This window comes from Myodes glareolus, chromosome 6, assembly GCF_982192425.1.
Source record: "Myodes glareolus chromosome 6, mMyoGla1.1, whole genome shotgun sequence".
Lineage (NCBI taxonomy): Eukaryota > Metazoa > Chordata > Mammalia > Rodentia > Cricetidae > Myodes > Myodes glareolus.
Window position 1 is genome coordinate 40300727 of NC_142031.1, and position 13298 is coordinate 40314024.

The following is a 13298-nucleotide window of genomic DNA, read 5'->3' on the forward strand; positions in this document are numbered from 1 at the left end:
CTCAACACAAACCCATAGACACAGAAAAAATGTTTTAAAGATAGTGGATCTATTTTGGCATAGTATTGTGTATAGCCTGCTTTTAAGCTTTATGTTAAGTAGAATCTGACTTTTAAAATACTCTTTTCATGTGGTCATATATAACTCTTTCATCTTATTTTTAGCTTGAAAGAGCATTTTAAAGCTATTTTTTGTGTTTTGTTGTTGTTATTGTTGTTGTTATTGTTTTAATCATAGAACTATCTTTAAAGTCATTGAAAATTCCAGTGTCTAGTGCAAGGCCCGTCTGCTCATGCTGCAGTGTAAACCCAGATCAGCTGTTTATGATCGTCTCATTGTGTCTTCCCTTTCTGTTGGTCCTCAAGCATTTTAAAGCCCTTCTCAGATAGCCAGGGCTTTCCTATTCTCAGAGCTAGTGTTTCTGCATGGTGCACAAAACAAAGTGTAGCCGGGTTCTAGGGTACCAGGTTGGTGTGAACCACTGTCCCTCAGCTGGAGCCTCCCTCAAATGACAGCCACCAAGAAGCCAGAAATGAAACCTTTCTGATGCTGCAGGCCTGTGCCTGCCATGCTTAGAGGAGAATCTGGTGTTAGAAGTGCCCAGTGGCCACTGAGCAGGGAAGCTTTCTCGTGGCCACACTGTGAGTGCTGCAGGGAACTCCATGTATTGGGCAGTGTTCCTTCTGACTGAGTGGAGCTTCCTGAGCTTGCAGTGTATGTGAACTCCGAGTGAGCTTAGTGGTGGCTTTTGTCTCTGAGCCAGAGCTTGTCCTTAGCTGCTTCTGAACACATTCTTTGAGCAGATCTTACCTGCAGGAGTCACTTCACTACTCGGACTCCTTGCTTGTGTTCTTGTTCCAAGTATCCTAATGCACTCGGGCATTTTATGTTCACAGGATTGATCACCCCAGAAGATCGGAAATATGGGACCACAAATCTTCACTTAGATGTATCTGATGCAGCTAATGTTATGGTTTATGTGGGAATTCCCAAAGGACAGTGTGAGCAGGAAGAAGGTAAGATCTGAAACATGGAAGCTGGGCCTCTACTGCCTTACTGTCTGAGCTAGGACCTGCGGTTCACACCTGCTTTCTCTTGTCCTAGAAGTCCTTAGAACCATCCAAGATGGAGATTCTGATGAACTCACAATCAAACGATTTATTGAAGGAAAAGAGAAACCGGGAGCCCTCTGGCACATATATGCTGCTAAGGACACGGAGAAGATAAGAGAATTCCTTAAAAAGGTGTGCTTCTTCTTATCCTGTAGCATGCGAAGAGAGTATAAGAATAGAAATAGTATAAATTACCACATGATGCTAATCCCTATCAATTGGATGGCTTGTCAGTGGTTGCTAAGAGACCAGGATTCTAAAAAGGGAGGCCTTGTCTTCTGTATTTGTTTCTTATTGTAATGCACTTGAGTTTTGTTCTGTCTTCAGTTGAGGTCATCAGATTATCACCTTGCATTTTTTTTTCTTTTAATATTGCTCTGAAAATATGGGCATTTCATTAGTTCATCTGTCAGCCATGGGCCCCAAACTCTCCTGTTCTCAGTGATTTACTAAAGTCTCTGTTGGGTTTTGTTCTCAGTTGGTGAGTGACCTGCTTTAGAGGGCAGCAGGAGTTGGGAGGACTCAGTGTCACTGTGGTTGCAGGATGTGATGTGCAGGTTTCTGGACAGATAGAGCTTTCTTTCTTCAACTCATGCAGTGTTGAGGCCACTTGTTGCAAACCAGGGCTGATCTTCTGCTTTTTTTTTTTTAAGATTTATTTATTTATTATGTACACATTGTTCAGCCTCCACGTATGCCTGCAGGCCAGAAAAGGGCACCAGATCTCATTATAGATGGTTGTGAGCCACCATGTGGTTGCTGGGAATTGAACTCAGGACCTCTGGAAGAGCAGTCAGTGCTCTTAACCTCTGAGCCATCTCTCCAGCCCAAGGGCTGATCTTCTTTAGTCATACTTGAGTCAGAGGAATAACATTCCTAGCCCATCTGTGGTCCTGACACCAAGTAGGTTCTTTAATGACCAGTTGCTAGAAATCGAGTATTTCTGTTAAAGACAGACTCTTTGACCTACTGGTCATGTGATCCCTTGATAATGTATGCTTTTCCAGACACTGGATGTGGAATAAAGAAGTTTAGTCTGTATCTTTGAGACTGTTTCATAATTCAGACTGCTTTAAGTGCATATGGACCTTCAATAAGTATAAGACAATTCCTTATTGGTTCATAAGGAATCTATTTACATTTAAAAATTGAATCTAAAATATTGTCAAAGAGCGTATCTAGACCGTAGGAAACAATAGCAGGCATGCTAAGTTTCCTTTGTGATTCCCTTGATTCATGTTGTCCACGTGTTTGAGTGTGTTTTCTGCCGATGGGAACACATCATTTGATGGCAGCCTGATGTGTTTATTGACTGCTTGTGTTTTGGGAAGGGGAAAAACCCTCTTTGGTTCTTGGCATCTGCTAAGTTGCGTGCTACTTTTAACGTATTGTAGGTATCTGAAGAGCAGGGTCAAGAAAATCCTGCAGACCATGACCCTATTCATGATCAGAGCTGGTATTTAGACCGATCACTAAGAAAGCGCCTTTATCAAGAGTATGGAGTTCAAGGTTGGGCTATTGTACAATTTCTTGGAGATGTGGTATTTATCCCAGCAGGAGCTCCACATCAGGTCAGAACCAGTTATTAATTCCTATTTATTGCATTTCTACTGTGAACTTGTGGGTTTGTTACAGCTGTGACTTGGTGTTTTTCAGGTTCATAACTTATACAGCTGTATCAAAGTGGCTGAAGACTTTGTGTCTCCAGAGCATGTTAAACATTGCTTCTGGCTCACTCAGGAATTCCGTTATTTGTCGCAGACTCATACCAACCATGAAGATAAACTGCAGGTAAAAATAGCTCCAACTCCTGGCATTTGCTGCCTATGGCTTCATGACCCAGTAGTCTGTTCTTGGCCATATCACAGAACAGCGAAGTAGTTTGCTCTCTAGTGAGTGACAGAACCACAAGCCCAGAAGGAAGCCTTACCCTTATCATATTGCTTAGGCACTGAGAGTTTTTAGTGCTGAAGATGAAGGCTTTTGCTCCCTGGCTTAGCCACTAGCAGGGGTCTGGAACACAATGCCTGGCCTTTAGTGCTGTGGTGCTTTTTGTCACATGCAATAGAGCAGGACTGAATGGACACTGGGGTCAGAAGGGGGTGTTTTCAGAGACCTGGTTTGAGTAGTGGCTTATACATACTATGTGTGTTGGCTCATACCTGCAGTCCTAGCTACTCTAATCTAGAGGCTGGGACAAGATTGGAGGGTTTGAAGCCACCCTGAACTACACAGCAAGATCACACTTCATACCAAATTAACAGTGAATTAATGCATATTGCTTCATATTTGAAAACTACAGTAATTATTAGTCTTATTGAACAAAACCAGTTAAGAGCTTTATAAGTTCTCCGGAGAAGGCATGCATTCTGTGTGGCTACTGGTCTCCAGGAGGCAGGTCCTTGGCATTACATGTTGTGTATAGCAATGTTATTCTTAAGTGAGGGATTTTCGGTTTAATGAAGCAGTCATTTTTTTTCTTAAATTTCTTTAGGTGAAGAATGTTATCTACCATGCAGTGAAGGATGCAGTTGCTATGCTGAAAGCCAGCGAAGCCAGTTTGGGCAAACCTTAGCTCCTGTCATTGGAGATGATTATTGGCAGCTGATCAAACTCTTCAGGCAGGCTTCCTGTGGACTTTGAAATTTCATGTTACCTCATCTTCTTTTTTAAAGTACACCCGACTTGCAAGGGTACTGTCTCTAATGTATATTTCTAGTGTTTACAGACACTAAGTGTGTATATGTAGTAACTATTTACAGACCATGCATCCTTATACTGTGACTTCACCTAGTGCAGATCTTCTACCTAGCTGAAGACCTGTTGGCTCTGAAACAATACTTGCAGTTATTTCCCAGCTGTTTGTTTGGACAGCTCATTCAAATGGAATTTTTAATTATTAGGGATTACTGCTATGTTTAATGGAATTTTATTTTATTTTATGCCCGTTGGAAACCCTCACCCACCCTCTAGGCTCCAGAAGAACAATGGAGGAAATGACAGCTAATGGTGCAGTTCTAAATGTATTGCATAGGACTGGCATTATATAGCAGAAATAACTACTGTATAATTCTTGGGGTTAACCATCTTTAGTTAATGGAATTTTAATTTAAATGAAGCTTTGCTAATTTTAAGTGGTAAGCATTTTGCATTAAAATATTCATATAATACTTTGGCTTGGTTCACTGGCCTTTTTCTGTGTTTGCACACCTTCTAGAAAATGGAGGCTTAAAATATTGGTGCAGGAGCCTTTCTTAAAAGTAAAGATACTAGGGAGTCATCATTTCTTAGTGACTAATAACACAGTGCTGATCTGTCCTGCTTCTGTGAAAAGCCACCGCATTTGGAAGTGGGAACTAACCACAATCCTAATAGTGACTGGTAGCTAGCTGGTCCTGTGTGTACAAAGGAGGAGGAGCAATGTTGGGCAGGTCAGGACAGTTGCACCCGAAATCCCTATCTCCATGAAGGGGGAGCATTGGTGAAGAAGATCCTTTCCTGTGATCCTCTTTTGGGCTGCTGTAATTGCAGGATTTAATCTGTTCATTAGTGGAAGTAGACAAGGCCTAGAGTGCAGGCGTTAAACCTGTGAAGCTGAGTAGGAACTTCTAAGTCTGTAGGGAAGGAAGGTTTTCTGAGAATTTCTTCCAAGCTCTTACAGATTGGGATTTAAAATGTGCATTGTTCCTTAGACACCAGCCATGCCCAAACAATAGAATGAGGAAGCCACATTCAAGCCTTCTGTAACAGGATCCTATACATAATTACAGTTACTCAGAGCTGAAATTCGAACAGCTACAAAAAGCAAACACCAACAACTGTCACATCCTCCTATACCCATGAAAAGTTAGAGATTCTGGAATGAGCTAATCTGAAATCTTTAGCATATTCAAAGAAGAGTATAGGAAAGTGCCTAAGTGATGTCAGAATGACCAGGTTTGGGAAAAAATCTGCATTTAACTTAAAATGCAGCAGGATGCATTTAGAAAGTTAGTGTGAGAGGTGGCGAGATGTCCAGCGGTTACATGAAGGTGCTTCTCAGAACACCTTTAGAGTAGGAAGGAGACCAACTCCAGTTGTCCTCTGGCTATTTTACATAAACCTTGGCACACGTACCCCATGCCAATTAAAACAATAATGATAAAAAAACATAAAGCGGTCTGTGAACTACATCATTGGGGGAAAAAAACAATGTGACAGGACACTGAACATCAGAAAACAAAAGATGCTAATTAATATGAAGGACACAGAAAAATGTTTAGTGACAGAATTGGTTATTCAGAGGTACCAGTTTCCCAATATTTGACATGTCATCAAATTGAGAAACCCAAGTAAATATGTGAAGATACATTCTTAAAGTGTAGCAATAAATTAATACTATGAGACTGGGGAAAGAGCTGTGTCTATGAGTTCAGGTCCCAACATAAACAAAAACTTGGACATGGCAGTCTTTTCTGCAGCCTAACCAGCTGCTAAGCCTCAAGTTCAGTGAGATACTCATGACAGAAAGTAATTCAAAACACACTGGATGTATCTTGACATCGGAAGAAGAGATGGGGGCCAGAAAGCACTTGTTTGTGCAGACGGCCCAAATGGTTGCCTGCGGCTGTCCATAACTTGAGATCCAGGCACTCTGATGTCATCGTTCCAGTTTCCACAGGCATCTGGCATGCACACTGCAGACAGTACACACATGTACATGAAATAATAACTTTTTATTTAGACGCTTTTAAATTTAAAAATGAAGTGATAGAGAACAACTGAGGAAAACTCCCAACACTGACTTTGCATCCACACATGCAGGAGCATGTACTTAACGCTACATAAAATAAATGTAACCTAAAAATGGTTCCCTAATGGTGCTGCCCCACTGTACTTTTCAATTTTATCATTTTCATAAGTGATAGCCATTCAGTAGAAACCATGCTTCAAATGTTAGTAAATGGAGTAACATATAACTAAAGCCATCGAGATCAGAATGGAAGATAAGTATTTGGAACTGAAATATCAAGGCTCAACTCATGATAAACAATGATTCAGTTAAAACACTACCAAGAATTTCTAACATGAATTACCCAGACTGCTCCATAGAAACAGAACGAACAATATATAGGTTAAGGGGGAATTTATTAGCCTGGCTTACAGGCTGTAGTCCTGCAGTTCAACAGTGGCTGTCTCGTGACTAGAAGGAATCTAGTTGTTCATCCATGAGGCTGGATACCTCTGCAGTCACAATATGGGGCTGAGTCCTAGAGAATTCTTGGAGAGCTGCTGGGCCTCAGTGCGTGTTGGAATGCTGAAGAAACTGGATATGACACTGGCCTCAGCGATGGGACATGGACTTGCCAGTGAGAGGGAGCCCGCATGGAAGAAGCAAAGCCATCTTCTGTATCTTTTTTTATTTGGGCTGCCCATCAGAAGGTGTGATACAGATTTAGGGTGGTCCTTCCTGCTTCAGATAATCTAAGGAAATCCCTCAGGCCAGCCCAGCAACCTGGGTTTTAGCTGACTTAAGCTGTAGTCAAACAGACAACCAAGATTTGCCATCACATACATATGAGAAGACTTCTCCAAACTTGGCAAAATAGTTATCATTGATACAATAATGAATATTTAAAAGAAAGAAATGGGTTGTTTGCCAAGAGTAAAAATTAAATCTCAGCCGGGCAGTGGTGGCACATGCCTTTAATCCCAGCACGCGGGAGGCAGAAGCAGGAGGATCTCTGGGAGTTCGGAGCCAGCCTGGTCTATAAGAGCTAGTTTCCAGGACAGGCTCCGAAGCTACAAACCCTGCCTCACAAATAAATAAATAAATAACCTCTAAAGACTGGCTTTTTAAAAACTGACAACCTTCTGCTTCTATGAGTAGAAGTTAAGAGATTCTGGAGACAGCCTGGTAGGTGTGCTTGTCTGGCACAAGGCCCTTCAGTACAGCTACTCTCTATGGCAGTCTCTCTTGACCCAGTCATGTCAGTGACTTTGCTGGAGGAGCAGGTGTGGATAAAGATGGAGCTACTTCTGACCCAATAATCTTAAGACTCGGAAGCCACAAAAATGTGGCAGGTTAAGTTGATGCTCTGAACTGAGAGAAAGTGCTTGTAGAAAATACATACAAGCCTAAACCCATTTACTTACTTTTGTAAAGAGATGATGGGAAATATTTAAAGAACTAACCCAGAAAAACACAGGGATCAGGAGAAAAATTACCAAAACACAACTGACTCAAAGCTGACTAAATGTGTCCTCTACTTCTCAAAGAGAGCCTTGACTGGCCTTTGGCTCACATCTACCCACCAAGTGCTGGGATTAAATGTGAGCAGTCATATTGGTTACTGTGTTCTCTAGCTGGGCACTTTATAAAGAACAGGGTTATTTAGATCAGTGGCCTTGATCTCAGATCCACCTGCCCTCTGGAGTGCTGGAATTAAAGGTGTGTGCCATTGGCCCAGTCTAGTCACTTTTTGCCTCCGCCCCCATACAGCCTCTGGTTGGTAGACTCGCCCCTCCTCTCCTGTTCACCTACCTATCTCTATATCGTATAGCTTTAGGTTACTATCTAGTCATTTTAGCCTTGCACAGGGGACATGCAGAACCACCTATACCTTTAGCTTTTGCTCTCCAGGAAATGTTTAGTTTTTCTTTGTTCTGAAGAGACTGTTTTGCTGGATATATTGCTTTTTCTTTTCTTTTCTTTTTCTTTTTTTTTTTTTTTTGAACATTCTAAAAATGTTATCCTACTGTCTCCTGGCCAGTGGTCTGTGATCAGTAAGCATACATAGATCTTACTGAAAACCCCTTTACCTACTCTTTGGTGGCTTTAAAGATCTTTTTCTTCTGCAGCCTCTACTGTCACATGTAAGAGTCCCTTAAAGAGTTTAGCATCTTTCTGGAATGAGCACTCCAACACCAGTGAGAGTGGATGAGATGTCATCAGTGGGCAGATGCCAGGACAGCTCCTGAAAGGTCTCAGGGCTGTGTCCAGTTTGAATTCTCATTTTATGCTCCAAAACCACAAGATGGGATGTCAGGTTGTTAAGAGCAGTGATCCATTGGTTCAGCTATTTCTCCAGGTCATTCTTTTCCAGGCAGCAAGTGAAGTCATGCTTGGCAAGAGGCGGTACAACTGTGCTTCAAGTCAATCACTGTAAATACCCATATATCAGTATCTAGTTATTGATTGGTCTTTTCTGCCTTGATCTTTCAGTGCTGTGACTTTGTGTTTCTTGAAGAAATTTTTATAGACTTGGGAGAGCTTCAGGCATTATTTCTTCAAATACTGTCTTTGTCCTGAGACTGCCGTCTGTAATGTTAACCTCAATGTATACACTCTAGACTCTTGTCTTTTCTTCATTGACTTTTAAGCACAATACTTGAGGACAGAAAACGGGATTTTTTTTTTTTCATCTGCCCCTGTAGGGCATAGGAGGCAGCTTGGCTGTGAGATGGAGGGGCTACGGCAGGGGTGCAGGGAAGGCCACAACTGTCTGCCTAGGGTGATGTTTCAGAGAAAACTGTTAGAGTGAGTGGGCTGGGAGTGTAGTGATAGTTTAGGTACCCTTGATGGCTCCAAGTGGGTCCTGATGGGATGGCAGAAAAGCCAGTATTTCTGTTACTGCATCTAGTTTAGTACCTGGGATAGAGGGACAGTTTGCAGATCTGAACTGTTTCCCGTGATGCCATCAAAGCATGAGGGGAAAAAGGAATACATGGCAGACAAGCAAAAACGCTCTGCTTAGCAAGAAAACAGAATGTGATAGCCTGCTCATTGAGTGCTTAGAGGAGAGGCTCTCACTGTGATCTACTTGGCTAAAGTCTGATTATCAATGTACAAATTCAAGTGCCCAGGGATATGGGCAGCTAACACCAGTGTCATCTCGTAAAGAAGCTCATTGGCTCAATATAAAGCCCTGTGGCATCATTACAACATATCAGTTCTTACCAATGGAATCCACAGGCTCAATGCAATCCCAGGAAAAACTAGCAAATTATTTTTGAATCTCAGTAAATTAATTCTAAAGTTTACATTAAGAGGCAAGAGATCCACAATCACCACCACAACTTTTAAAGAAAAGAATACCACGTGTGGTGCACACCTTTAATCCCAGCACTCCAAAGGCAGAGGCACGTGGACCCCTATCAATTTGGGCCAGACTGGTCTACACGGCAAGTTCCAGGCCAGCCAGTGATACATAGTGAGCCACTGTCTCAAACAAGTCAAACGGTGACTGAGAATTATGGCCTGACTGAGAATTACTATAAGGCTGCTTTGGTCATCAACAGTATATAAAATTACATTTTATATAAAATTTATATAATTATAAATATGTAATTAGACTGGCACAAAGACAGCCTTTTCAATGAATGATCTTGAATAACTGAATATCCACATTCAAAAAAAAACCCAACAAACCTTCACATAGACCTTAACATCCTTCATAAATATGAACTGAAACTGGGCTATAGACCGCAATATAAAACACAACACAGAGGCCATAAGCTGGTTCAGTGAAAACACATGCTTACCTCCAAGTCTGACCACCCGAGTCTGATCCCTGGAACACATGGTAGGAAGAGGACCAATTCCTACAAGTTGTCTTCTGACCTTCAAATGTGTATGTATACTATGGCTCACACATCCCGCCACAATAAACATATGTAACTAAAACAAGACAAACTACTAGGTAGCACAAACATTAAATGATCATGTGTGTGTTGGCACTTGAGAATTGAACCCAGGACCTTGTACATGCCAGGCCAGTACTCTAACCACTTAGCTACATCCCCTGTAGTGATACTCTTTTTTTTAAACACCAAAGGCATGATATACAAAATAAGTAAGAAGCAGGGTTTTATTAAAAGTAAAAAAAACTTCAGCTTTGAGCAACTGTCAACAATGAGAGAACAGACCAGAGAATAAGATAAAATCTGATAGACTATTGGTCCAAAATATATTAAGAGGACCTTAAAATTGAATAATCAGAGAACAATCCAGTTTATAAAATGAACAAACACCAACAGCGAAGAAATACAGGTGGCAAGCTGGGCATGGTGGTAGAGCAGAGAGGTCATGAGTTCAAGGCCACTATTTCAACATTTTCAAACAAAATACAGAGAAGGCAAGTATAAAAACAGGTAGGTGCCCAGCGTACTTCATCAGGGATTACAGATTAAGACAAGGTACCAACAAAACAGAAATCCTTCATGACAAATACTGCCAAGGACACAGAATGGCGAACTCTTCCTCCTTGGCACCAAGTAAGTATGTGCTGAGCACATGGTTGAGCTCCCTGGTACCCACAGGAACTAAAAACACACACACAGGGAAAACTGCTGCAGACATTGCTTCAGGTTTAGTTATAATCCCAAACTGAGAGCCAGTCCAGATGCCCTTCAGGACAAATTGTGGTACACCCAGAAAGCAGAATGCTGCTCAATGAGAAGAGCTAAACGATCAAGTCATGAACCCACAGAGGAAATTCAAATGCCTATGACCACATGAAGGAAGATGGTCTGGAAGGCTGGAGAAGGAAAACCCATGGAGGCAGTAAACAGGCCAAGGGATCAGAAAGGAGGGGATGCACAGAATGCATAGGATTGCTTGTGGGTAGCAAGGCCATTCTGTGCCACAATAATGGTGGAGACACAACACTGTACATTAGTGTTCGTGACTTCAGCAAACAGCTGTTCCCATCTGTGAGGTCTGAATGAGACCGTGTATGCCAAAGAGCTTTTCAAACTGTCTCAGACACACAGTGCAACTGCCAAGTTGCTTCTCAATGCATCTAAAGCATGTCCTGTTTAATGTATAACCAAAGCTTCTTGCTGGTTAGTTCTTGGTATTTAAGGTTAGGCTATGTCCCTGTACGCAAGACACTTGGCTCCAAGCAAGAATGGGGTGTAAGAGTCCCGATCCCAGTGCTGTCTGCTCTGCACGACCTTGCTGTGGGGAGAATGCCTAGCAGTTGCAAAGATTCCCCATGCATACGCCAGTGTGTGACATGGTCCCCAGCCAACACAGCGCATTACCAACATCCATATGTTAAAGGGATGACAAGCGCACAAGTGTGGCCCCCAAGCCCTGCCTGTGAAGATTAGGACCAGGCTGCAGAGCAGAAGGCACTTCTGCTGAGCTCCCATGTTCTGATGCCTGGCAATGGCTTGGCACTCCCTCTTTCCAGGGCCAACACTGGGACATCACCTGGGAGATCAACACCTTGAGTTGACTGCATGTGACATTTACAGTGAGACCAAGAGCTAAAGCAGAAGTTTATTGACATCCACTTAAGTAGTATTTTACACACACACCAGCAGAGAGTTGTCAACATTCAATTGACTCCTCTCAGAATTGCTTCATGAGAAAATGGATTTCTTTGCCCTCCCCCAAGGAAGATACTTCTACTATTTATGCTCTTGAAAATGATGCATTTGATTACACCACTTTCATAAAAACAATCCTTAAATCCTCTGCCGACAGTGAAGATATACTAGCACAGAACCCTCTCCAAAATGCAATGCTTCACAGCAGAGGTGTAGTGCAAGAGATACAGGAAACGGTGACTCCTCAGAGGCTGTGCCCACACCTAGAGGAGGGCACCAAAGAGTTGAGGCCCCAACTGGGTGGCCCTAACTTCGGAGTGTGGCGAGCCGGGACTGCATGGCCTCCAGGTCCTCTTCATCCTCCTCATCATCTCCCTCTTCTGAGGCAGCCATCGCTCCTGAAGGTTCAGGCTCAGGAAGGGCATCAGTTACTTTACTGGGTGCCTTGCCCAAGGCTCCTGAAGAGAGAGTGAAGAGCTTAGAACACACTACATAAGAACAGTTCCTCGGCCTTCCCAGCCTCCTCTTGTCCGAGGACCGAGGCAATGGAGCTGCTGTCAGAGTGGGAATTTGCTTCCTCTGACAATGCACATCACAGCTGAGAGCAAGAACAGTGCAGACGGACAGATGGACTTGTTATGTTGCCCTTGAGGGATCCAGCCTCAGGCTCCCAAGTAGCTACTACTACAGTAGTAATCCATATCCACCCCAAATCATAAGAATTTTAATTTCTAGAAAATTGGGCGGGCTGGAGAGATGGCTCAGTGGTTAAGAGCACTGACTGCTCTTGCAGAGGACCAGGGTTCAATTCCCAGAACCCACATGGCAGCTCACAACTGTCTGAAGATCCAGTTGCAGGGGATCTGACACCTTCACACCAATGCACATAAAATAAAGTTAAATAAACCATAAAAAATATTTAAAAAAAAGAAGAAAGAAAATTGGACATGGTAATGTAAACGTGAGTCCACATACTTGTTACTTTTGCTCAGGATTTTGAGGCCATTTTAGGCAAAATAGTGGGACCTCATCTCAAAAAATAAAGTAAAAATGTCATAACTCTGAAGCTCCTAATTTAAATTCCCAAATACTACTGAAAATCTCATTTTTTAATTGTTGAAGCCAGACTGGATGACACAGGTCTCTAATCTCAGCTAACTGGGAAACTGAGACAGGATGATAGAAAACAAGGTTTACCTACACTACAGAGTAAGTTCAAGGGCAGCATGGGCAACTTAATGAGCCCCTATCTCAAAATGAAGGCCGGGAGTACAGCTCAGCAGTAGAATGCTTGTTTCATGTGCAGGAGGCCTCAGGATCAGTCCCCAGTGCCAAAGAAACCAAAGGCAAACAACCACATTGTTAGTCAGGTATGGGGTGCACATCTGTAATCCAGTCCTAGCCAGGTATGGGGTAAACAACTGTAATCCAGTCCTAGCCAAGTATGGGATAAACAACTATAATTCAGTCATAGCCAGGTGTTGGGTAAACACCTATAATCCAGTTCTAGCCAGGCGTGGGGTGAACACCTGTAATTCAGTCATAGCCGGGTGTGGGGTGAACACCTGTAATCCAGTCCCAGCCAGGTGTGGGGTAAACACCTGTAATCCAGTTTTCCAGGTTAGGCAAGAAGAGTGTCTAAGACCACAGTGGATTGATTGTAAAGCGAGACACTTCAAACACCAAAACAAACCAAATAAATAAATAAACAAAAATCTAAACTATTTCCAAATTTTCACAAACTACTTTCTCAAAATACCTTCCTTCTCCCAACAATTTAAAGCAAAATAAAAATAAAATCCCACCATTTTATTAGTATAAAATTCAGAAAACTCAGAATTAAAAAGTTATGAAGTTCCTAGAAATAAC

The 13298-nt window shown here is 42.3% G+C and overlaps 2 protein-coding genes across 7 annotated transcripts in view; one reads left to right on the forward strand and one right to left on the reverse strand.

Annotated features, from left to right (window-relative positions):
• Kdm3a (lysine demethylase 3A) overlaps positions 1 to 4282 on the forward strand; it is a 43135-nt gene extending 38853 nt beyond the window's left edge. For 2 of the 3 annotated variants that reach the window (XM_048430597.3, XM_048430663.3), the window contains exons 22-26: positions 897 to 1016; positions 1105 to 1244; positions 2507 to 2683; positions 2769 to 2903; positions 3607 to 4282. In XM_048430597.3, coding sequence (XP_048286554.2) covers positions 897 to 1016; positions 1105 to 1244; positions 2507 to 2683; positions 2769 to 2903; positions 3607 to 3687 — 653 coding nt within the window. In that variant the 3' untranslated portion in view covers positions 3688 to 4282. The remainder of the gene's footprint in view (positions 1 to 896; positions 1017 to 1104; positions 1245 to 2506; positions 2684 to 2768; positions 2904 to 3606) is intronic. The other variant, XM_048430740.3, reaches the window with a different exon arrangement.
• Positions 4283 to 9943: 5661 nt separating this feature from the next.
• Chmp3 (charged multivesicular body protein 3) overlaps positions 9944 to 13298 on the reverse strand; it is a 37167-nt gene continuing 33812 nt past the window's right edge. For all 4 annotated transcript variants that reach the window (XM_085690710.2, XM_048430956.3, XM_085690709.2 and 1 more), the window contains one exon: positions 9944 to 11887. In XM_085690710.2, coding sequence (XP_085546836.1) covers positions 11736 to 11887 — 152 coding nt within the window. In that variant the 3' untranslated portion in view covers positions 9944 to 11735. The remainder of the gene's footprint in view (positions 11888 to 13298) is intronic.